The sequence below is a fragment of the Opisthocomus hoazin genome, chromosome 9 (genome assembly GCF_030867145.1).
Source record: "Opisthocomus hoazin isolate bOpiHoa1 chromosome 9, bOpiHoa1.hap1, whole genome shotgun sequence".
Taxonomy (NCBI): Eukaryota; Metazoa; Chordata; class Aves; order Opisthocomiformes; family Opisthocomidae; genus Opisthocomus; species Opisthocomus hoazin.
The window spans coordinates 4,847,052-4,872,864 of NC_134422.1; the positions used below are offsets into that span (position 1 = coordinate 4,847,052).

Here is a 25,813-nt window from a genome sequence, read left to right on the forward strand (position 1 = left end):
TAATAACACCTGCGCCGAGTTCTTGAACAGTGAGAACATGTATAGATGAACGTTAAATATATGCCATATTTAAATCGAAGGCCAAAATTGTTGTTCTGGTGGAAATTCAGGTACATGTTCCTATGGGTGGAAGCAGACCACAGCCTAACGCGCTGCGAAAAAAGGCCACTTTGTGTTTGTAGTACGTAAAAGCCCAACTCTTCTCTGACTTTCAGGTAAAAATGAAAAGAAATGGCAGATAAAAGGGAGTTTTGTGGGGGGGGAAAGGGTTAAGAGCAGGTTTTCTGAAAGTGCTTGTGAGTAGAGAGAAGAGGGAGGTTGAGTGCTTGCTGCTTTGATTTTCTCGGGTAGCTTAGAAAAAAATCCCAAATATTTTTCTCTGTACTTCTGAGGAGCTCTTTCAGCGGTTCCGGGGCTGCATCGTCGCGATAAAGCGGAGCCCTCGTTGCGTCGTGTGGCTCCGAACCTCGATGGTGGGGCGGTTGGTTGGGTGAGTGGCTGTGGTGGGCACCCTGGGCTTCATCCAGCCACCCTGGTGGTGGGCGTGCAGAGACCTGCAGGCACAACCTGAGTAATGGCATTGGCAAAAGCTGCTCACAGAATAAGAAGCACTTTTCATATTAAACTTGCAAGAAAAAGTATAGGTTTTTAAAGATGTTCTCACCTCTTCTTACCATGGGTAGTAGTCAACATGGGTGGCTCTCTTGCTTCTAGTTGGGGTCTTATTCCTTAGGAGGGCTTTTTTTCCATGCTTTTCTTTGGTGTTTTGATGTTTTTAAAAGTTGAGATTCATTCAAATAATGTAACGTGACGTAAAGCTGGAAAATGTCAATCTTGAACTGTTTCTGTGTACTTTTGTTTAATTTTTTCTGGAAGCAGTAGCTCTAAGGAGATCTGTGCTGGGACCGGTCAGGACGCACTGCACTGTGTCACCCTGATGGATGGATTGGTGGGTTGATGTTCTTACTGGTGCCCCGCTCCTCCTTGGTTTTGAACTTTCAAATAGTATCTCTGGTACAGGAGCAAGAAGGAAGGAATAAATGGAGTTTTTGTACTTCATACACTATATATATATTATATATATATTATGTACTATATATATATTATATTTATATACTTTACTGCTTTGCTGGTTTCCCATCAAGTCAATCCACAGGTCCTGCATCAGAAAGAGAGAGGGATATTTCCCATATATATATATATATATACACACACACATATTTTTTTAAACACTAACGATATTCCTTTTTTTAATGCCTTGTATGAAGTAGAGAGGAGCGTTTCCCCTCCTCGGTGTTGTCTGCAAGCCGGGGCAGCTCCCACCGTGCTGAGCGTGTACCAGTCGTGGTCATGGGGCTTAGTGGGACATTTTGGGTTCGGTTGATGCCAGACTGGTGAAGTTCCTCCCTTTTGTGTGGTTTCTTTGTTTATTGATTTCCTTTTAAGCAAAGGAATAAAGGTGAATGAATGGGTGGCATCCTGAAATCGCCGCAAGATGCTGGGGAAAGGAGCATGGTAAATAAATACTGATTTCCTGAGCCAGTTTGTAGAGTCATCCCTTATGGGGGCTATTTGTGAGGTTTCTTCTGGCACAGGCTCCTGGGCACGTGTTCATACGTCCAGCACACGCTTAGCTTTGTAATAGAAGCAGGAATTTGTATCGAAGATAATATTAAATTCTCTTTTATACTCGCTGCAAGAAACACCGAGATGCAGAAGCTCACAGAGAGAGCAGAAAAGAAATTTTACTGCTTGTATCCACAATAATTTAGTGTAATTTAATATCCATTTCAGTGTTTGACAGGAAGTAGAGCTTACTTAAATATTTGTACCTAAGAGCACAGGGCTGTATAAAGATCTTTGAATTTTGAAGTTAATTTGTTTCTTCCAGCGATATATAGAGATATATACAGAAAATTAATCCCATATGATTGTACAGCTACCAGTGCTCCAGAACATTTTTGGAAATACTTTCCAAGGAACATCTCATGGTCGCCTTGACAAACAGCTCGAGTAAAGTTTCCTTTTCAGGAGCCCCTGCAAGTTTGGACGTGTAGTCCGAAGGCATTGCTGGAAAAGATTGTGTTATTCGGAGACCTTGACCAAAGCTCTTTCACTCTGCTCCATTTTTGCAGATAGGAAAGCTTGTCGGCCAGCCACCTCGAACAGATTTTCAGCTTTCTGTGGTGGAGAGATGCACCATCTTTTCCCAATAACAAATCAGCTGTTGTCAACAATTTTCCTGGCCGTGGTTTAAATAGATGTAATTCAGCGCGCTTCACAGTTTGATGGTGGAATTTGGTAGAAGAAAAGATACGTGGATACGGTATTGTGCGTGTTATGTGTGTGTTGTATATCTGTGCGTGCACGCAAACATATGTGCATATACATATGCCTTAAAATATTATATCTGAACATCTGGAGTCGCTGGGTACAATCTCACGAAGATGACATTTGATGTCGGGCCGTCGGTCTGTAGGCAGTGACGTGACCCCAGCTGAGCTGATGGAATCACCGGGCTGTGGCCCTCGCTTATCTTCAGCCCTGGCTTGGGCTCCCGGGCGCTTGCTGTGGCCCTGGTTCTCCTCGGGGCCCTCAACAAGCGAGCTTTGGCCTCAGTTGCTTAATCTGAGAGATTAGGAAAGCGTCTAGTGTGTTCTTCTGAATTGGTTACGTATGTGACTTCCACCCCAGGGGCGTGTGTTTCTCCTGCGTGTTACTGGGGAGTAGTGGGCGCTCGGCACTGGAGGCTTCATTTAATGATAAAAGGAAGTCGGGAGTTTCAGGATTCCGTAGTTGCGTATGAGGAGTGTTGGGAAAACGTAATTTGTAAAATATCTGGAAACTTAAAAGCATAGTTATTCAATTATTGAATTTTTCCACGTGGGGAAAGTCTCAAAATGCTGCAGTGTTGGGGTTCCATTTGCTTACTTGGGAAACGCGTCTGTGTTGTAAAAATCGACTTTAACACGGCCGTAAATGACGAACGCAGTTGTTCACCCTGCAAAACTCTCAGCCAGGAGCTGGAGAAGAAAAACGGGCGAAAGGCTTCAGCTTCAGAACTGTCGGATTCTCGCACGAGTTTAGCATATTCTCTTTTTCTTTGAATTCTCTCCCCTGTGTCTCTGCTCTTGCACTGGTCCCCTGTGTCCCACGGCAGGAGCCCTGCCTGAGCTGTGGCCCTTTTATTCCCTTTCTTTCACCGGTGGCATTATAAATAAAACCCTGTTATGATAACACGTGAAAGAAACTGATAGGACATCGATACAGATTACACTTGAAATCACGCTATGTAAATGGAAATAAAACAGCTTATGGTGTATGCCAGGCATGAGGCGAGTTTTATTTAATAAATATATGACTGAAGGGTTACATTCAATCCAAATGCTCCCCTATGTGATCTTTAGCCATGTTTGTAGAGAAACCTCGCTTAAAGCACTTAAGGCTTAATTCGGAACAGACAAAAACAATTATTTTTTGAAAGTCTGCTGAAATATGTTTGGCAGCTTTTGAATTTCGGCGAGTGTTTGTCTCACTTGTTTGAAATCTCACTGCAGTCGGTCCTTCAGCCGTGGCGGCGTAATCATTCAAATCTGGTAGCGAGCGCGGGCTTTGCCGAGTTCAGGAACGAGCTCGTGAGAAAGGCTGGGGGCTGGAAAACGGGGTGTGATGCACGAAGGCTGAATTTGTCCGTGTCGATCCGCTTTTGAATCTTGGTCTACCTGCTGTCCCTGTGTTGGTGGTGAGGTGTTGGTTGATGAATAACTTCACGTGGGTAGGGCTTTGCTCCTGAGAGTACAGGTCTGGAGACTCCTAAGCAGTACATAGTCTTATTTTAATTTCTTAGGGTGTCACTTTATCTTCTGTAAGTATGAATGATCTATGTTTATGCACCAACGTGTGACTGTTTCTTACAGGAAGAGAAGGACAAAGATGCCGTAGTTTTATGGTCGAACTATTGCATGAACACAGAGCTGAAAGGTTGAAATTCTGCTTCTGATTGGCAGTTCACTGATCACAGAATCCCAGCATGGCAGGGGTTGGCAGGGACCTCTGTGGGTCGTTTAGCCCAACCCGCTGCCCAAGCAGGGTCACCCAGAGCAGGCTGCACAGGACCTTGTCTAGGCGGGGCTGGAATATCTCCAGAGAAGGAGACTCCACAACCTCCCTGGGCAGCCTGGGCCAGGGCTCCGTCACCCTCAGAGGGAAGAAGTTCTTCCTCATATTCAGAAATCACGGTGAATAGTTTGCTGCAGCAACAAATATCATAGAAGTGTGAAGGGCAGTTGGGAAAAAGAAATACTTGCGCTTTCCTTATATTTTTTTGTAATATTTGATTAGGATACATTCTATATATATATGTATATGAGGGAGTATGCACTTTGTGAATATATATTAAAATCACGAAGTTATTCCTAGTGTTCTGCAGTGCTGCCTGCTCCTGACAAACATCTGATACGGATCATATGCCTCTAAAAAGAGAAGTTCCTCGAGCAAAATATCCCCATGAAAACAGGTTGGAGATACTCACATTCTCTCGCTCGCTCTCACTCGCATGTTACATTTTGGCACGTTGTAGGAGCAGGTAGCATATCTACTACCTGCTGTTGAAAGTGTTGAAGATACTGAATTATTTATTCCATCTTCTGCACTATCCAAACTCGTTTTGGGTAGTTTGACACATCTCGGTCTTCCATATGGATACTTCATGGTGACAGAGTTGCCAGCTGCTCAGGTTTTATGACAGTCTGAGATTTTTCGAGGACTGTATTAGTTTTCTGGGAAGAATGCTGCTTTTCCTGAGGTCTCCATTCTGAGGCAGTAGCTATGCCTTGGGTTGATGCTCTGGAGCGGGAGTTTTTTTAGGAAAATTAGCTAAGATCTTCCATAAAAATATTTTTTTAAAGGACCCGATGCTTGTAGATTGTATGAGATGAAATCAGAGCTGTGGGATATACGAAAAATGTGAAATCTGATTGCTGAGAAACCGAAGTTCCTTTTAGTCTTCAAGTGTTCAGGTGTGAAGGTGTATAAAGCAGCATACAGAACAGTCTGAAATACTTTGGAGAACAGGATTTTTGGGGCATTTGAAATGTAGAAGCACTAGCTGGCTTGGTAAGACCGTGCTCCTTTCAGCGATCGTGCAAAGCACATGGGGCTTCTGCTGTTTTGAAGTAGAAAATGTGTAAACCTGAAGATTGGGAGAAGATTTGAGTTTGCCAAAACTTCTTAAAATAAAGGAAAATCAGCCATTGTTTTACTCTGCCATTCATTCGTTCGAGCATCTATTCGTATAGACCTCTTTAAGGGAAATTCTCACTATTTTGGTGAGTCTGTGCTGCACGGAGTTTGATTTCCCCTTCAGAAGGGGAATCAGTCTCGTGTCCAGGGGGGTCCGTGTAGCCGTGACGTTGACTGTCCCTTCTGTGTCATCCTGGATCCAAGCTGACACCAGATGATGTGAAGTAGCGGTCCTCAAAGTGTGTTGTTCCGATTTGCTACTGAATAGTAGTGTTCTGCGTAATCTTAAGACTTCTCCATGTTGCTACAACCTCTTGGGCATATTGCATTTTTCATGCCAGTCATTTGACATGGTTTTTCTCCAGAGTTGGACAGATAAGATACCCAGAGAAATGAATTTGGAGATTTTTAAATAGCATTATTTATTGTTTTAATATTACCTGAGTAGAACGTCAGTTTTGAAAGCCTTTTTCTTTAAAAAAGTCTTTTCACTATACATCACTATGTCCTGTAGTTGTACCCATGGAGAATTTGTTGCCTTCAGGCACTATGTCCTTTCTTTTTCTTGCTCCTTACTTTTTTCTTGCTCCACCACAGCGTATACTTGAGCAGAGTTAGTCCGTACATCTCTTATAGACCATCCAGCAATGGCTACTTTTCACTAGTGGGTTACTCCAATTTGCTTATGTTCTGCTCTAATAAGGTGACTTCATTATTTAATGCTGATGAAATCTGAATGAGAAAGATGATGTGGGTTCGTGGCTTTCTCCTTCCCCCCGTCACCGCAGCTAGAGCTGCTTGGTCTCGACCTCTCCCTTCGTGGAAGCAGAGAGGACGATGTAGCCCATGGTGAACAATCTGGCCACTAAAGTAAAAATGTGCATCTGTCGGTAATTAATTGAAGCCAAATTTAATTACAAATCAGGGGAAAAAAAAATAGTACTGCACACTTAATAAAATTGAAGGAGATTCAGTGCCATTGCCTAAAACCCAAAGCAATCCAAACAAAATACTCCCCCCTAAAACGTCTAAAAGTCTTATCTGTGAGAGAGCCTCTTTCAAGCTGACTTCTTGATGTTGAGTAGAAAAGCAGTTTTCATGAAGTTTTCTCACATCCTTTTTGGTATCTGAGTTGCAGGTCACTGAAAAGAGCGGTGAGTGCTGAAAGCTCGCTCTGAACCAGTTGTGTCAGCTGGGGGTCTGGCCCCCAACATGGGATTCTGCGAGTTGATTGCCTGGAAACACTCTGATCATCTAGTTGGTATAAAAAATCATAGGAATAGGAATGGAGAGAGAAGCCAAATAATTTACAAATTTAATAACACGTTTATGTAACTTCTTGAATATTTTAAAGGTGAGAGATTTGCTGTTATTCAGGTTCAGCCCTATTCCAGTTTTGCTGGAGAGCTTCGGTGGCGTCAGCTTGAGCTGGACAGGAGGTTCTCCAAAATCCTATCCGTGGTCCGAACAGAGGTCTGAAAACCTGGGGGGCATGAGGAGACGGGGAAGGGTGGGACGCGCAAGAGCAGGGCTGGAAGCGCAGCCGCCCGCTCTCCGGCTGCGTCGAAGAGCAGATGTGCGTGCAGAGAGTTTGGGCTGGTTTGGTTTGGGGGGTGGTGTAGGTGAGGAAGGGGAAAGCGCCTTTGATTTCTGGGCATTAAGTGCTTTTGGAAAACATAACTGAGGTGTGTCACAGTAGGAACAAGAATTTCAGCTGTAGCATGAAATAACATGCTAGAAAATGAAGGAAGGAGGATGCATTTTTAAAGCAAAATGTCAAGAAGGGACTGGCAGTGTGAGTTCAACCCCAGCTATTCATTTCCACTGGATTTTAATGCACAAGACAAACCCCAAATCCAAAACTATTGAGCTGGTAACAGCTATGAATATTTATCACTGTGTACTGTATGTACATATAGTAATTACAGCAAGAGGAAAAAGTGTTTTTCTTTACAATTAATATTTGTAAACGTTTATGAAAGTACATAACAAATAAATAAGACAAACACATGGCCTAATTAAGATGAAAGGCATGACAACCCTTGTGATTTGTTCTGAAAAATAAAGAACGTTAAAATAGTAAGACTTAATTATTTCTTTAAGCATGTTCAAATTATGCTCTATCCAGAAAACCTTAATTTATGATATATATTATAATATCTATAAGCATTTTTGACATTTGGACATTCTGTGTCAAAAAATTATTGTTAATTTATTATTTATTATACTGTATACTATCATGTTATTACTCACTAGTATTTATTGTTCAGAAATTCAGAGTCATCTATTGTTTAATGGGAAATGGAAAAGCATTTTATATCTGATTGCAGTTTGTGTATTCTTGGTCTAGCGATGCAACTTCTGCAAGTAGGTCGTATAAAAACGTGTAAAAACGAACAAAAAGAACTGGTCTGTTTAGCATTCAGGGCGTTAATAATGCTATTTGATATACAGTTTACATTTGAAAAGTAACTTAAAGCCAAATCTGTGGACTCGCCTGAATTGCTGGGTTGAAATCAAGGAAACTGTGTGATGGAGGAACCAAAGCCCTCAGGTTTGGTCTTGACGAGCCTGAAGACACTGTGGTCTTTGAAGGCCGTGTTTCTCAAGGTGGATGTGTTTATGGTCATGCCTGTTGCCTTTTCCTTGCTCTGTGTTTCTCTGATGTTTGAGGAGACAACGTAGCAGAGCACTGTTCAGTACTACTTATCCCAACTGTCCTTGCCCTCACCAGGAGGATGGGCTGCCCCTAATCTGACTGCAGATGATTCCCCTAATGGCTCCCGTTCTTTGCCGTAAAATCTCGGTTGGTTTCTGATCAGCTGGAGAAAATGCCGCCGTCGGCAGTGGCGTGGCCGTGTTCTGTGTTTGGTGGTTACCGGTGGTGGTTTGTTGGGTCGTGGTGCCCGGGTCATCTCTGGTGGGACCCTGGCTTCGCTCTGCCGAGGGCACAGGAACAGAGTCCCGAAAAAAAACGTATTTGGGGTACAAATGTGAGGGTTTAAGACTCTGCTGTATGACATTAGGCCTGCCAACTGGAATTTCAGGACAAAGAAATGTGCTTATAGATAGAGTATCAGTTGGGACTTGGCGAGAACGAAGCAGTTAGTGCCCTCTGAGAAGAGTGGTGGGATGTGACGCCTCTAAGTGCTCAAGGCTTTTGAGTTCTAGACTGGTGCAAAAATGCTTCTTCCACCATCATGCTCTCCTCCTGAAGGATGGACGAATGCCAGTTCGGTCAGTGCCATCTGATGAACGGCCTTTTCATTGGTACCTGTATCCCCCTCAAAGGCTTTTATTTGTAGCAATGGCCAAATCGAGCGCTGTTTAGGGCTACGAGGATGATGAGGGGACTGGAACATCTCTCCTACGAGGAGAGGCTGAGGGAGCTGGGCTTGTTCAGCCTGAAGAAGAGAGGCTGCGAGGGCACCTAATATATACTTACAAATATCTGCAGGGTGGGTGTCAGGAGGATGGGGCCAAGCTCTTTTCAGTGGTGCCCAGCGACAGGACAAGGGGCAATGGGCACAAACCGACGCATAGGAAGTTCCAGCTGAGCATGAGGAAGAACTTCTTCCCTCTGAAGGTGACGGGGCCCTGGCACAGGCTGCCCAGGGAGGTTGTGGAGTCTCCTTCTCTGGAGATATTCAAGCCCCGCCTGGACAAGGTCCTGTGCAGCCTGCTCTGGGTGACCCTGCTTCGACGGGAGAGTTGGACTGGGTGACCCACAGAGGTCCCTTCCAACCCCGAACATTCTTTGATTCTGTGATTTATCGTAATACTGCACGTGGTGAATGAAGAGTGCTCATACCTCTTTTCTGGACATCCAGACCTTCAATCAGAAACTCACTTTACCACGAGCGTGGTTGTTTTGCAGCAGAGATTTGTTGCCCTGGGTGTCGCTGGCAGCAGAGGAGAGTCCCTGTTGCTGCTGGGGGGTGCTACCCTGCAGCATTCCTCCTTTCCCAGGGAGAGCTGCGTTACCTGTGCTGCCGGGCAAGCGGCGTCCGTCAGTCCTGCGTGCTGGCAGAGCTTCGGCCAGACAGAGGGAATATTCCAGCACAAACCAGGTGCTGGGTTAAACTCGCTGCGTGCTGTGTAAGCCTGGTGAATCGGGGAGTTCAGCCTCCATATCCAGAGATGCGTAAGTGTTGCCCTGTGTGGCCTCCCGAGGGAAAGGCAAAATGTGCTTTTAGTTAAGCTGCATGGGAATTTTGTGGAAAGATTTAAGGCAAATGCCGTAAAAGAGTAAGCCGTGGTTTCATGACACAAAGATTTAGAAAGCAAAATAAAAATGCTTTAGTGCCTTTACTTTTATAATTTGCTTGGAATGGAAACCTGTATTAGTCATTATGTTTGCTGGTAATTAAAAAAACAAGTAAAGGCTTCCATATTTTACTGGTTTTCAGCGTTTTGGTGTAAAAATAACGAGGAAGACGGTAGCAAAGGTCAGAGCGTTCTCCAGACACGCCGCGGCTCTGAACCTGCGAGCGCGCTCAGCTTCCTTCCCGTGAATATTTGTATGAATTAAGCACACGCTTAACTGAACTCTCACAAGTCGTTCCTCAGAAGTCAGAAGGGCCATTAAGCTTGCGCTTAATCGGAATCACTTAGCCTGAGACCGGAGCTGGTGTGGATGGTGGCCCAGAACCTTGGCCAGCCTCCAAGGCTGCTGCCCGTATGATGGTCCCGCTCGATGGAGGAAGGTCGTTTATAACCGGGTGGAGTACGTGGGGACGCTTCGGAGAGGAGAGCTGGGGCAGTGGCGTTAAAAATGTGACCTTCAGCGCGGGTTTTGTGAGGATTCGCGCAGTGTGTTTGCTGAAGAGCAGTGTATATATTAAATTTTGTAGCGTTGATAGGTCTAGTTAAGAATACCGTAATAGCAGTGGAAATGTCGGGGGTTTTGTGAGATGGTGAGTTAATGATGTGGCTGTTAATTTGAATTTAGCAGACGTTTTAAATATAGGTTTCTCTTACAGAGACAAAAGTTGCAATTTAAAGCTCTTTGGTGGTCTAAAAACAGCTTAATTCTCTAGTAGCATGGTAATAAGGACTAATCCAGCTTATACAGTGATTGTAGTATGTCATGTTTGTGAAAGATTGCCTAACTCTGCTTTCTCTGGGTTTTATGTTAATTTTTTTAAATTAAACATAAAACCTTATAACATCTTTACGCTGAGATAAACTGTTCAATTTAACTTGTGCTCAAGCAGCAGCTGTCAGGAATTATCATGTTTCGAGCGTTCTTGCCATCACCTTGTGTCTCTACCTCCCGGATACGCTCGGTGGGATGATAAAGCTCACCTTGTTAGGATTTATTACTTAAATAATAACCCGAGGTAAAAAGAGACTTGATGTCACACGGAATGACAGCTGACATCTATTCATGCTGCGTGTTACATTAGAATAAACTTCCCTTTCTTCCCCTCCTAAGAGGTGTTAAGTGGAAGCGTGCCGCCGCGTATCCTCCAGTGCCCGGCGTGAGCCCGCCAGCCGCGGGCACAGCCGCTCGGTGGGCGCGTTCGCGGGGACTCGGGCTGCCAGGTGTCGTTGAAGCTTGTAGTACTGGAGAAACTGGTGATCGCTGGTCGGTAGCAGCTCTTAGGCCAGTACGGAAAGAAGCGTCAGAGCACCTCGCCTTTGTTGGGTTAAATTCTGCAGGTGCTGGGCAGTAATGCCAGCGAGTCAGGAAGGATGCTTGCTAAGGATATTACCGCTTGAGTGCTTTTGGGTTTATTGTTTTTGCTGTAAGAAATGTAAGCAGCGCCGTTTCAGGGTCTAAATCGGAATCTACTGGTAATCGCGGCAGTTTTCTTTTGACGGTGGTTGATTGATGGGCTGGGCAGCGATAAGCGATCCGCTGCTTGTTTGAGTCTGATCCCTTCCCATTTACAGTGGAGCAAATTTGGGTCAACATCTGGCAAGCCTTCCGAGGTTTTGGCCTTTCTTGCCGTACTAGAAGCCAGCCTCACGCTCTTCCTAATGATGCTGTTGAATCCTCCGGTGTGGCTAAGCCAGTCGTGCAAACGTTCTTTTCCTTTCCTGTGGAGACAACCCTCTTTTTTTCCTGTTCCTCTCCTAGCTATTCCGTTGTCCGTCTGAGCGAGTTCAGCTATTTCAGAGCTACACGGTTTCATCCAAGCTTAAATCTCGGATCGCATTCCTCGTCGAGCTCCCCGTTGCCCTTTTCTCGCCGGTCGCCGTGTTAACCTTGGCACCCCCGCTGCCTTCTCTTCCCACTCTCGCTTTTGTGTCTTACTCTGTGCTGCTTCCCACGTTTTCAATCCCAATGTGCTATCTCTTTTTCCCCTCTCTCCGTTCAAACGCAGCCGAGTTCGTAGACGCTATCCTGCATCAATTTGGTTTTGTTCCTAACTCATCACAGAAAGAGATCTTCTGAAAAATCGATAAGGAAAGGATAAACTATAATGCAATCCAAGAAATAGCCAAAATTTTGCCAGGCAGCCATTTCTTCTCGTTTTTGTACCATTTGGGGTATGTTTTCTGCTGTTTGTATTTTTCTTTGTCACGCCGGCGCTGAACTGGTGGCCGTCTCGGAGCGGGGACATTGCGTCGCCCACGGGAAGCTTTCCAGCCTCTGCTTTGGCTCTGGCACCGCGTCGTTACGAGGTGCAGAGGTGATTACTCTTCGTGACAAATAAGCGGTGACTTACGTAAAACTATTTTTTGCTCTTAGTATGGCTCATAACCAACCCGAGCTGGTACCTGAATCGGCGTTGTGTTTGACAGTCCCTTTAGAACCATCAAATATTTGATGCACAAGGCAAGAACATTCATCTCTTGCTTTCGTAAGCCTTTCAGATTAGCATCGACTCAGGCTGATGAAGACGGATACAGGAGCTCTTCCCTAGGAAGGGTTTGTTCTGGAGATACCGGTTATCGAAGAATGGGGTGTGTTAGCAGAGGTGATTTTACGATATAAATATGTCTGTCTGGGGGAGTTCGGGAGTTCTAAGGTTGACAGCTGAGATCAGAAGTTTTTAATATTAGTGATGTTGCTTTGACAGTAAACTTGAACACAAAATCGATGTAAAAATAGGAATAGTAGGAATAAAATAGGATAAAAATTAGGACCAATAGGAATAAAAATGGGAAAGATTTTAAAAGAATTAAACATTGCATAAATGATTTCTGAATCTGAACTACTAAAATAGTGGACAGCAAAAAAAAAAGTCACACGTGCTATGTTGAAAAGTAGTTATTAAAGCTTAACATGTATAATAAATATCTGATCTCATTTTTTTTTTATCACTTACGGTGAGAAATGTATAACACGAATGTCTCTGGCTCTGTGGTTCTCTGTTGGTTCGGGATTCGGGTTGCTTGAAAGCAGCTTTAGCCAGGGGACAGGAGATGCTCTCCCACTTTTGGTGGAATGCAGGGAAGTCTGCCACTGGTTACAGCAGTGTCATAATTTCATATTACAAATTTAAATACATTTTCTGATAGCCTGGTAAGTTACAGGAGGCTAAAATAGCAGCTGGTTAGTGTTGTTTGTGCCCACTTTATGTGGTTGAAGGATGTGTGCAGCGTTGTAGGCTGTGGAATAGCAGGAGTCCTGCGGCAACTCTGGGGTGCGAGGGTAGAAACGACATTTTGTTGTAGAGGATACCTAAATAAAAATGTGAAAATAAACCAGAAAAAGGGTGGGAAGGGAGAAAAAAACCCAGACTGTACTAGATAAGTGCGGTGCGTAAATCAAAAGGGTTTATGTCATAACACGAACATGTGCCATTCCTGCTCATATATTGAATTTCAGTAGTTGGTTGCATAAAGAAGTGAAGTGTAATGAAACTGGCAAGCAAAGTATTCCCTAGCCGGCCTTATCTTTGTTCCATTTGTCCTTCAGATACAGCTTTTCTTGCCTTTTTCAATAAAATCCATCCAGCTTTTTTTTTTTTCTTTTGCATCTCTCTGTAACCGAGCCGGGAAGACCAATGAGATTCGGTGCTTTTCTAGTTGGGTTCTTAGCAGCTGCTCTCTGAGAGATCAAAACTTCGCGTGCCGCTACATGGTATTAAGGCTTAGCTATTGATGTGTCCCTATAGGGGTGATGTTTTTCTTGGGGGGGGCGGGGGGAGAAGGGGAAGGGGTGACCCCTGCGAGCACGCTTGCGGAGGGTGAACACTGCTCTCCTTGTTTTCCAGGACCCTCTTCGCAAGCTCGGTGCTTAACCTGGCTGAACTCGCCGCCCTCCGCCCCGACCTTGGCAAATTGAAAAAGGTCCTCTACTTCCACGAGAACCAGTTGGCATATCCTGTCCAGAAATGCCAGGAGAGGGATTTTCAGTATGGATACAACCAGATTCTTTCGTGGTAGGTGTCTCCTGCACCGCTCCGTGTTATTTAAGGTGTCCGCAACCACGCGGCGCCGTAAGCCTGAGTCCTCCTCCTCCGTGTAAACGACGACCCCGTAGCAAACTAAGCTGCCAGCAGCGTCCCGAAGCAAGGCTGATAAAAGTGCCGTGGCAGGAACAATCTGCTCTATAAACTCATCTCAGTTGATTGTATAAATTCCACCGATGCTGTGCTGGGCTGCCACGGCGTGCCCGTTACTGGTGGGGATTTTGGCCCGTGTCTCGGCCGTCGGCGAGATGCTTTGTTTCGCGGATGCTTCGCGAAGCTGCAGCTAATCAGGCCTTCCTTGGCCGTAGCTTTTACTGCATCCAGCTGAAATTATAGAGAGGGTTTTAGGGAAATAAACAGAAATTAAAACGTACTGCAGCGCTTTTCTTGCGAGGAGAGGGCAGTAAACATACCAGATAAATCCTTATATTTCTTTCATCTAGTATTCAGGAATTGTGCAGTGCTAAAATACCCAGACGTTTTAAAGGCTGCGGTCCTTTATTGTTGCTAAAAACAAATGTATTGCTCGAATCTGAGTTAATGAAAGAAGTTAATAACAGCAGCACTGAAAAGCTTAGGCACTGTGGAGACCCAAGTGAAACAGCAAAACTCAGTTGTTTGGAACAGAAATAAATTCATTTCCGGGATCTTTCTCACCTGTCTGCTGGTAGGAGAATTATGAGGAATGGGCATTGAGCATTTTAAAGTCCACGTTAAGCTTTTGCATCTCTGTAATACAAGCCAGCTGATACTGAAATTTCTCAAATAATGATCTCTCTATACTCTGGCCATTCTGTAGCTGCTTCTGCCGCAGCGTTTGCAACATGTTTCACTTACTGAGCAGTAAAGATGGGAAAGCACAGTGAAAAATAGTTTGAAAACAGTAGCAGCCATTTTCAGATGTTAGGAGAAAAACGTGGGTTTTGGCACTGGGGCAAGTAATATTTTTTTTTATATCTATGTTTTGCTTTATTTGCAGTTATTTTTCACACATCTGTTGTAAGCTGATATTTATCCTCGAAATATGCATTGTTAAGATAATACAAGTATCTACTTTTGCCTTAAAAAGTAAAAGACGACTTCCATAGATGCTCCATTTTTTCTCCTTTAACCTCCAGTAGGCTTCTCCATGTAATGATGTTCATCAGCTGCAGAAACCCCATTTTTAACAGCAGATAGAAGCCATCTCCTGTGCACTGTTTGTAACTACTCAGTGGTCATCTGCAAAGAACTTCCGAAGCTGTTAGGAATGGGAAAATGTTATCTTTCCAGTTTTGCACAGTGAGATGCAGTGAGGATGAATGACAGCCTCTCACCTCAAATATACTTTTCCCCAGCCCGGTGCCTTACGAACGCGTGTCCTCGACGTATCTTATGACCCACAGGTCTGCATTACAGTATATAACATATTGAGAAAATCAACCAGCCATAAAGCATCCCTTACCTCCGTTAACGTTGCGTGTTTGCCAGTGGAGCAGAGATTGTGTCAGCACTTCCAGGATAAACTTCCAGAGATTTCAGGTTTTTTGATAGCTTCTCATTTTCTCCAGGCCAACTCTACATGGAGAAATAATACCTACATTATCATTTAACTACAGCTTAACATTATTGATCCGGTTGACTTAAAACACTAAGGAACAAAATGTTGCATTAATAAGCCAAAAACTTTTTCACGCTTTTTTTTGATACTGTGTGCTTTGTATTTTAGATACATATATATTTGGTGACTGTGCTTTTAATCAGGATGATGTATGCTTAGCTTAAAATAATGTTCTGTTTCTCTAGTATACTGCTGCCTGACACACTTGGTCAGTCGAAGGCAGGTTGACCAAAGGTAAGTTGTCCTTCAGGGCGAAGGATTATTTCTACGGAATTTTCATTTTCTTCCAAATTTACTTCTACACAAGGCGTATTACAGTGGGCCTTACCTATTCATAATGCTTTTAAGAGAAATGGCAGTAATATTATTCTGACCATTTTAGGAATAAAAAGGGATCCACAGATAGAATAGGATGTGCTTCTTTAGATTATTAATAATACATTATTACTTAGTTAAAAAAAGTTTAAAAATATTTCAAAGTATGAATAGACAGAAATCAGGACATTTCTAATTAAGATACAAACGCTACTCCTAATTCATGTGAAAAGAGTGATTTTAATTAGCATTCCACTTGCACCTTTTGTTTGTTTATGAGAATATGTATCCTATTTCCATTGCATTTACGATAATTCTGTTCCTTTTGCAGCAGCAGTGCATTCGTTAATCTTGACCACTTTTTACAGTTTGGTCGCTGATGTGGTGGTGTTCAACTCTGCTTTTAATATGGAATCGTTTCTTACATCCATTGGAAAATTTATGAAGCTGATTCCTGACCACAGACCTAAGGATCTGGAGAAAATAATCAGACCGAAGTGCCAAGTTCTTTATTTTCCAGTCAGGTTTCCTGATGTGAGCAGGTCAGTACATTTTCCACGTCATAAATTGCCTCCGGCCTGTCAAGACTCTGTATTTATGGTGACGTTCTAACTAATCAGCTAAAGCATCATTAAGGAAAGAGTTTGAGAATATGCAAAATCCCCTAATTGATCAATGTATTTCAGTAAGCAGAGGCTATTCAGGCAGTGTCTGATCTGCCCAGCCTGCCCTTAGTGCCCGTCGTACAAACTCGCGTCGTTCAGGATGAGCGACTTCCCACTCGTTTTAGTGATTTCCCACTCGTTTTAGTGATTTCCCACTCGTTTTAGTGATTTCCCACTCGTTTTTGTCATTGAGGAGCTGCCTGCTCCTCAGCTCTGTCTGTGTGTTTGTACAGGGGAGGTCAAGGAGGAGAAAGAAATGCTGGAGAGCAGTGAAAGCGAGAAGCCTGCAGTCCAGCAGCGATATTTCCCTCGGTGTGCCGCGGTGGGATTTTCTTCCCTCCTCCCTCCCCTGCCTCGTCCTTTATTCCTTCCCAGGTCGGCGGAAGGCGTCCCGGCAGCGAGGAGCGGACTTGCAGATGTCGGCGCGAGCTGCGGCGGTCGTGGCTCTGCAGTCTTCCTCGGTTGCTCTGAAGGACGGTTTTTATTGCCCTCGTTTCAGAGCCCGCCTTGAAATTAGCGGTGGGTTATGGGGCTCAAAGGGAACATTCGCTGGATCCTTTTCACTTTTGATTAAACCTGGCGCTATTGTTTTTCCTGTTACGAGGGGCTCTCCTCCCACCGAACAGGAACTTTGCTTCAGTGGGACTGGTACTAAATAGAGTATGGCTCTGCAATTTGATGAGACTCTTCAAACCAGCATGATGCTGGGTACAGGGTGGGTTGGTTTTTTTTTTTTTCTGAAATGAGGATGGAAGGCACCGTAATGACTCTGCAAGGGTCCGGCTGCTGGAGATCTTTGTCCCTGACCAGTTTGTACGTACGGTTATTTCAAAGACTAAATACCCGCTTGCGGTGGGTCGGGGTGGAGAGGTTTGTAGGACAGGAGCTGGGGTCGTGCGCTCTGATCGATGTTCACGCTGCAAGGTTTCCGTTTCGGTCTCTTGGAAAACTTTCTATTCTAAAGCACTGACGCAAATTGTTTAAAAATCAATGTATAAAGTTAAGTCTTTAAACTGATTTTTTTGGCAAGCGGGTTAAAATCCTTCCTGAGGTGCTTGGCTGCCTGGATGGCAGTGGAGATCGGTACCTCTATATCTTTGAGGCTCTACTGTTGCTTCGTAGAGAGCATGATTTTCAAGAGCGAGGGAATGCTGCGGATGCTTAGCATGTTAGATATGGAGCCATTTCAGAAGGGTCTCGTGGTTTTCGGCGTACCTTAGGAAGTCGTGCGGCCCAAGCCTGGTTTTGGAGGTGAAGCTGTGATAACCCCATCTCATCTATTAAATCAGCTCTTCTGGACTTGTCAGCGCTGGCAGATGAGGTCTGGCGAGACCTGACAGATCCATCTGAAGTCGTACGCGCAGGGGTCGTTTGTCCAAGGCAGAGGGTGGTTAGGTGGGTAAAACCAGTAGGCTGCTACCCAAACTGGTCAACTGGGAGGACCCCATCTCGCTGTGTGCTCGCCTTCATGTCCTGCTGTCGTGTTAAATCTCAGCTTATAAGGCAGGACACCTCTCACGTTTTTGTCATGGTTGGTTGCACTTGAAATTATATCACAAAGCTGTTTTCAGCGGTGATGGACGAAATTAAGCTGTTTGTAAGCAACCGTGCGACTGTACAACTTTCTCAGCAGAGTAATTAGAAACACAGATTAATATCAGCTCTAATATTTCTAATAGTTGCTGAATAAAATACCCAACTCTAGATGTAAGATCTGGGTTTTTTTAGTCAAAGCCCGATAACATCACAGGAAAAACAGCAGAAAGACGGGCTGCTTCTGCAGAACTCTGAAGTTCTTCTGACCTTCAGCTGCAGCCAGTATTTGCTATTTCTTTACAAGATCATGTTTTACGTGATGCTGAATGCACCTGTGGCAACTGAATGCTACTTTTTAATTTTGACTGTGTTAGTATAGTGACTGAATGGAGAATGAGGAGAAAAAGGTTAAGAACAGTTGTGGCCAGGCTACAATTTATAACGCGAGCTCTTAGCCCAGAGTGTTTTTCGAGTTATTTTCAAATTGTAATTTGCTTTATCCAAACCAAACTCATACAGTGTAAGTAAGTGATTATTTGCATGACTGACAATCAGTTCAGTGCCTGCAGTCTTTTGAAAATGCATAATTTTGCTGAGATGTTGGGAAAACATTTAAAAATTCTGAAGGCAGTATAACTGGGGTGATTTTTTTTCCTTTGACCTCTTTAATTTTGCACGTGAACATCTCGGGGTGTGTTTGTGTCTTCAGCGTAATCTTCGTTCGGATTTGGGAGGGAGCTGGTCTGAGAAATCCTCCTCATGCGTGTGACGGTGATCGTTTTAAGATTATTTTAGATGAATACTGCAGTTGTAGGGCAACACAAGATATATCTGACCCCTGATCAAAAGCAGTGTAATAAAGGAGCGTGTCACACGAGTTAATCTTCCAACGTATCTACCTTTTAATGTAATTACTGTAGATGATGGGTACATAAGGTAGCACAGGCAGCGTAGTGAATGGTCACTTAATGGTGAAGGTATAATGATGAAGGATACCCTAGAAAAATACCTATGAATGCTATTAGAGGTCCATGTGTGTAAAAGTACATTGAAATATTGCAGAAGGGCATCTAGTCACTGCTTTTCTATTTGTGAGAGGAAGTTATTAATGCTTTTTTATAAAGATTCTTACTTTTTTAATAATTATCTGTCGTAAGGGCACGTAGTGGTGTTCCCAGAGCGAACCACCAGACTGTGGTCCTTATCTGACAACAAGAAGAGATGAAAGGATTTGAGGATTTAGCAGAACGAGACATTTACGGAGCTAATCCTCGTGTTTTCTGGTTCTGACAACGGCTGGCTTCCATGCTGCGCCCCGTGGTGCCACGGCTACTCCGTGTAGGCTCACCCTCTGTCATTTCTGACTCTGGGTTCGCCCCTTCGCACGTTCTGGAGAAGTACAGTATGCAGAAATACGTGTCGGGGTGCTTCTAGGCTTGGAGACACAAAACCTGCCAAGTTCAGGCAGTCTCTTTGCTTTGCGTCGGTGTTGCGAGGGGTGTAGCCCGGCAGCTGATCTCGTGGGTTTATAACACAGCGAATTAAATACCCTGTAATTCACACTTATACTGAAATTAAGCCAAGGACAATGTATTTTTTATCATCATGTAAATAAAATCCTAATTGTGATTTTTTTTCTATACAATCAATAGAGTCTATTTTGATATAATCTGGTTCCACTTTTGCACTGGAGAATTATGGTCCAGGGAGAAAATCCCCTTCCCACTGGTGCAGCTTTGGTGCTCGCATCTCCATATGCTGGCAGACCCCGCTGAACACCTCTGGAAGGTCTTTGTTGGTATTTTTGTGTGAATTTTCTCAGCCCACCTGCATCCCTACTGGCTGTGGCAGTCGGCAAGGCGGGGTCGGATTAGGTACTCCTTGGAATTCATGTCAGTGAAAATTGTAATACAGATTTTGGGTATTATTACTATTCCTCTGCCCGTAGCGTATCTTTATTATTATCACGATGTGGTAGAACAGGAAGATGTTTCTATAAGCAGGAACGAAGCAACGTTCCTAAGAGCTCAAAATGCACATTGGGCTAAGGTAGAATAATAGAAAAGAAACAGGAGAGGAAGAAGATTACAGCAGAAAATAAAACCAGCTTCTTTTAAGCGGAACTTGTTAGCGAGTATGTTCTGCTATCTGCGTTACACATTCTGAAGTAGAATTGAAGATTTTAGGCTGTTGTTTCTTCATTTGCTTTTATAACAGTACAGTGAACAGGACGTTTTCAACCATTTGCTTTTACATTTTTTTAGTTATAGTGTAAGAGAAGCAGGATTTGCCAATTTAGAGAGTACTTTAGGGCCAGTCAAGGGAGTTCCTGACTAAAGCAGAAGTTTTTAAAAGACGCTGACGGTATCTTTTGTACAGAAAACGTGACTGTCACGTGTGGAGGAGCCTGTTTGGGGGAAATAAATTAAAAAAAAAAAATATTAAGAAATTGCATCGCTTGGATGAGGCTGTCAGGGCTGAACTTCAGACCTCTGTTTAGGTAACGAAGAGGCTCCCCCTTCCTCTGTAATCCTAACACTGTACAATAGCTTTGCTGTGCTGGAAAAATAGAGCTGTCAACAAGCAAGGAGGGACTTGAGTCCGCAGGAGCCCAGAGCTATGGACGGGCACGGGGGACGCGTCTCCGTTGCGCAGAGCGATGCTCTGCAGCGGTACCCGAGTGAGCTCTCACCATCAGCCTCGCATGTGAGAAGCAGCATACCTTAGAAGAGCAGTTTTTGGCTAATTAGCCTCCCAGTGAAACAGCATCTATTAGCTTAGGTGGAGTACTATGCAAATGATAGTGGTTCTGGTGCTGAGGCTAGCTGCTGCCTTTGGTGGTGGCTCGGGCATCTCCGTGGTAGGCACTGCCTCCCTGCCACCACGCTTTATGGGTAGTTAGCATAGCATAATTAGCAAATGCCAATCGACTGCTCCTGCCTTGGGGCTCGCTGCTGAAGAACTGGGTGATGGAAATTACTCCCCTGAACGTCTTTCCTCCTCACCTGCCGCGAGCAGGTTTGGAGGGTTGGCGGTGGCACGCGAAGACGGTTAGGCAACATGCGTGAGGGATGCTCTCGAGATCTGGGACACAGCACCTATGGGAGGAAAGTGCACTGGTGGCTTCAAAGGGGCATGAAATGGAGTCTGCCCGTTCTGGAGCCTTTGGCTGCGGGTCGGTTACCATCCCCGGGGTAGGTACTGAGTGCAGGTGGCTGCACCTCCAGTGAGGGCTTGGGTGGTTGACCGAAGGGTGCCTCAAGAATCTGTATTCAGTGGTGTTTCCTTATGTGGTGCTTCCTTCAACAAGTGCATCGTGTGCCGTCGGGGAGGTTGGGGGTGTTTCAGGGGGGTCCAGTCTCTCTCTGGATTGCAGGGGAGTAGCTGTTGCCCCCATCTGGTCTTCCAGGCAGAACGTGCCAGTTTTATCCCCAAAATATTTATCTCCAGAACTTCCCAGCAGCAGCAGAGCGAGGGTGCCTTGGCAGAGGAGGGCCTGGCTGAACAGTCCGCTGGGATGTATCCGTTTGGCAAAACCTTCTGAAAAGTAATTTCTTCTTATCTATTCAGGGACAAAAATAGTTTTACTGACTCTCTTTTATCTGTCGTATAGGTATTCCACTAAACGCTATCATCATAACCATTTAGTCTCACAATAGCTCACAAGGATACTTAAGCAGAATTCTCTGTGCAACCTAGTTTTTTATTATGTTGGGTACTGCTCATGTTGCATACAACACATTCCCATAAAACTTGCATTTTGTATTTACAGAGAAATTTCTCTGGAGAGTTAAGGTCTTGTAAAACATTCTTGTTCTACAGCATGAACGAATTATTATACTCTGGGGCATTAAAAGTGAAGTGTAGTGAAGAAAAGAATTTTTTCATTAAAATGCAGTTTATATTGATAAAACAGATTACTAGCATTTGATGAAATGTGAAACTTGGATCTACCCATATCGCTAAATCGCCAGTAGGTTTATTTTGGCAAGAAGAATAGTATGTAATGTATATCAGGACCGATCATTATACAGTACCTGTTAGCTTTGCATTAGATCAAATTGTCTTTCACTAAAGTGCTTGAAAAAAACCCCTACTATATCTGTATCTTGAAGTAGCAGAATGTGGTAACCAAGAATATTAGAAAATAAAAGCTGTCGTGTTATCAGTTTTGGCACAGTCATTTATCAATCAGTATTTTAAACATTGACAAGTGGTAATTTAATAGGGAATGACCCTGTTGGCAGGAAGTTCTAATGACAGATGATGCAAACTCATTTATCACTATGAGGCCGTGCTGGCTTCTTACCTTTCTCAGTATCACAGCTCATATTTTCCAAGTCTGGGATGTGAGAAGCCACAAAGGGCAAAACCTGTGGCACTGAGCCTAGAACCACTCCCATCTCATCCGATTAACCCCTTAGCTGCAAACTGCGCTGCAGTGGAGCTGGCGAGATCGACAAGTTCTCAGGCTGATTTAAATACTAGTGGATTTTTAAGTAGGATTTGCTGTAATACTTGTAAGTCAGTTTTTCAGTAATGTTCAAGTTGTGTCACTTTGAATGCGAAGCTGAGACGCGCTGGTACTTGGCTTTCAAAAACAAACCACGTTCTTAGAATTAATAGCACATTTCATTAGCAGGCATTAAGAATATTACATGTGGTGCCCTATACAATGGGCAGCTATTATTATTATTATTATTATCATTATTACTCGAGAAGGGAAAGGATGCATTCAGAGGTTTAATTGATTCGTGCATATTCATGCAGAAGTCAGCGGTAGAGTCACGACTGGACGGGATTATTATGCACCTCCATGCATAGTGATTTCTCTGCAGCTTGTAAAGAGAAGAGACCACCTTGCTGTAATATATGTGGGCATTTGAAGTTGAGTGCCGTGGGGAGGAGGTAGAAATGACACCTTCATCAGCAAGTGGTATGGACAGCGGTTTTAATTCTTCTGGGAATAGCCTGTCTGTAATACAGTAATTAAACTGTGATTACTCGGAATAAAAATCAATACTATATTTTTACCTCGACTTCCATAATAGCAGAAGTTTTCATCGATTTGTTACGATTTGATGTTACCTTTTTTAAAGCGTAGTAGGCACAAGCCCTGCTTTGAGCTTTCTCTGCTTTCCTGCCTCAGTTCTCCATCTGTTCTGTGTCTTTTCACAGCAGAGTCTTCCTCCATAAGGCTGGGACCGGGTTTATCATCATCAGGATATTTGAATGAGACATACTTTCAGAGTTTGCATCAAATTGTTGTGATAACAATCGATGAGGTTTAAATTTAATTGATTAAAATTGTCATGGCAGACTGTAAGCTGCCGGGTTGTTTTTCTTCTCTTCAAAGTGGGAAAAGGCTATTGATGAACGGTAGGATCCTACAAAGTGCGAAATACCCTCATTTTCACGGCAGTCCTCGGGGGCTGAGGGCACTCGGGTGCGAAGGCAGGCGGGAGGAGGTGGCACACGAATGGAACCGCGGGGCGTCGGGCGATGCGGCTGCGGCCCCTTCGTTTCCAGTCCGTAGGAAGGTACGGGCTGAAATCCGTCTCGTGTTTGAAGGGTGGTTTGTATAGACAAGGCTGTCCCTGCTGAATTTTGCATTTCAAAATCCTGCCCTTCAACATTTGAACAATCCCATATTTTTTACTATGAAATTCATGAATATTACATAGAAGCGGAGGTGGATTTTTTTGTTGTTCTTCTTTAAAGTGATTTCATGCTTACAGGATTGTAACAGAGAGGGAAGCAGTCGTGTTGGGCATTTTATTTCTCAGTTGCTACAGGAGGCAGTGACAGAGCCTTATTGCTTAAATATTCCGGCCGTTTGTTGTTGTAATAGAATGGGAAAGAAAGCAGGCGCTGTGCTAAAACTGCAGAAAAGACAAGGACTAAGAAGGGATATCTGAGTTTTCAGAGATTCTTCACTGAGAATACAGCAGGTTTCCAGAAATGATTTTTAGGAGAATGAAGGAATCTCTGTTACCGGTCGTGGGGGAATGGCAATACCTTTAGAAAAAGCCATGCTTCATCTTAAACACAGTATTAGTTTGAGGGGGGAAAAAAAAAATCAACCCCCCCAAAAACCCGCAGCCCAGGACCTTTTTAAAGGCTGATGGCATTACAGATAGCCTTACAAATTCTTATTAAGTGTGAAACTAAAACTTTAAGTGGGTTGGATCTGCTTTGAGCACTATTGTGCGCTAGATTGCAGGCAATCGATTCAAGTTTGAGCCAGAGGTACCCTTAGCTGGAAGTGTCAGTGGAGAAGATACGAAGATGTTCAGTAGGAATTTCAGAGAATAAAGAATAAGTGAACAACATTACACAATGGAATAGATAAAATAACAGTTTTAAGTTTGAGGAGCAAATTTGAAATATAGCTCTCCAGTCCTATGGAGATGACCTGTATGTAATGTGTAAGAACAGTTTAGTAAAGATGTTTTATTTATATGTAACCAAATGGGATAAAGTTAAATGATTTTTAGTTTTGCCAAATCACAGATAATTTCTTTGTTGTTGCAAGGAATATTTTAACCTGTTTAGGTTTTTTCTTTTTTTGCATTTGCATCTAGGAATATTTAATATTTTATATTTTGGACATTCCCCCTGCTCAGTTGTGGCTCCCAGATGAAATAATCCTCCTCTTCTTCCCATTAAATAATTCAAATAGCATACATTTAAATGTGAAAATCCCAACGTAAACGTACCAGAAGTGCTTATAAGGACGGAGGCTGCTCAGCTTTACTATAGAAAAGACGCGCGTCTAAATAGTAATGAGGGTTCGTGGGGTTTGGGGCTTACGAGCACCAAGCAGTCGGGATGCTGGTTGTGGAGCTGTGGGAGACCCAAGTCCAGTAGAGCCTTCCCAGCTGCTTTTCCTCAAGTATGTAGGAAGAAGGATCTTTGCATTGCCTTGATTTTTTTTTTTAGCGATGGGGCATTTTGTGTGTTCAAAAATCCATATTGGCAGCAAAGGGGGTTTGGATATTGTAGAACAAGATACTATTAAGTTCAGCCTGTTTTTCAAGCAATGTTGTAGGCACTAACAATAGCCAGGAAGACTAATTAGATATGAAGTTGAACCAGCCAACCTGTGATCAGTTTTAGTGTGGATTCCTCATAAAACTGTGCCAGTTTCCTATAAGATGACTCCTAAGTAGTACTTGGGTCAGGTTTGCAGAAAACCGAAGACTTTGTCCATCTTTGGCCCACCTGGTGTATTGCCTGTCCCCCTTCCAATGTTGGTACTCTCCAGCAGACCACGTTGGCTCTATTTTTGTTAATGCCTGAATGGCCGTGGCACTAATGATGTGTGATGTCTCCTCACCATCATCCCAGTGCTCTCATCCTTCCACTTGCCCTCCCATCTCAGCTTGTTTCATCCAGAAAAGGTGTCTTAGCGCTGGTTCCACACCAGTTGAAGAGACTCTGATTTAATTTCTCCAGGACAGATTTGATTGAAGTATGTTCCCCCCTCTCTGCCAGAATACTTGTGGTTGCTCTTCGACGGGGTTCCACATCTTCATTTCCACAAGTTTGCCTCTCAGCCCACCTCCCCTCCCCCCACACTATTCACAGCCACGTTCTGCTTTAAACCCTCTGAGCATTTTTCATCTCCAGCTGATGGTTCTCATAGCTGTTAGAAGCAGACGGATCTTCCTTCCCTTGGTCACTTTTGTGTGCTGTGTGGTGGACCACTCTATGTGTCCATATGGTAAATACAGAATGTAAAGAACGGGTGGATGTGTAGACCACTTGCTGCTGCAGATGCACCAAGCAGTGGTGTAGCTGCACCATACCAGAAAAAAACCACAAACAACAACTTATGTGATTCTCATACACAATAGAAAATATATTTTTTAAAGATACAGATTTGTGTGTATAAAGCACTGAAAAATTGTATGTTGTTTTTGTCACCCATGTTCAAGAAAGATTAATTTAAACTGTGAAACAGGTAGAGAGAATTGCTGCTAGGATGATTAGGAGAATCTATATTGAGAGCAGATTAAAAGAGTATGGTTCACTTGTCCTAGCAGAATAGAGGTTGAGAAGGGGATATATGTTAATCTTTATAA

The 25,813-nt window shown here is 43.7% G+C and overlaps 1 protein-coding gene across 20 annotated transcripts in view; it reads left to right on the forward strand.

Moving 5' to 3' along the window:
- The window catches only part of QTMAN (queuosine-tRNA mannosyltransferase), a 202,054-nt gene that overhangs the window by 85,807 nt on the left and 90,434 nt on the right, over positions 1-25,813 (forward strand). For 17 of the 20 annotated variants that reach the window (XM_075430983.1, XM_075430984.1, XM_075430988.1 and 14 more), the window contains 2 exons: positions 13,413-13,580; positions 15,894-16,067. In XM_075430983.1, coding sequence (XP_075287098.1) covers positions 13,413-13,580; positions 15,894-16,067 — 342 coding nt within the window. Of the gene's footprint in view, positions 1-13,412; positions 13,581-15,395; positions 15,445-15,893; positions 16,068-25,813 lie in introns of those variants that run through there. The other 3 variants (XM_075430992.1, XM_075430990.1, XM_075430991.1) reach the window with 2 other exon arrangements.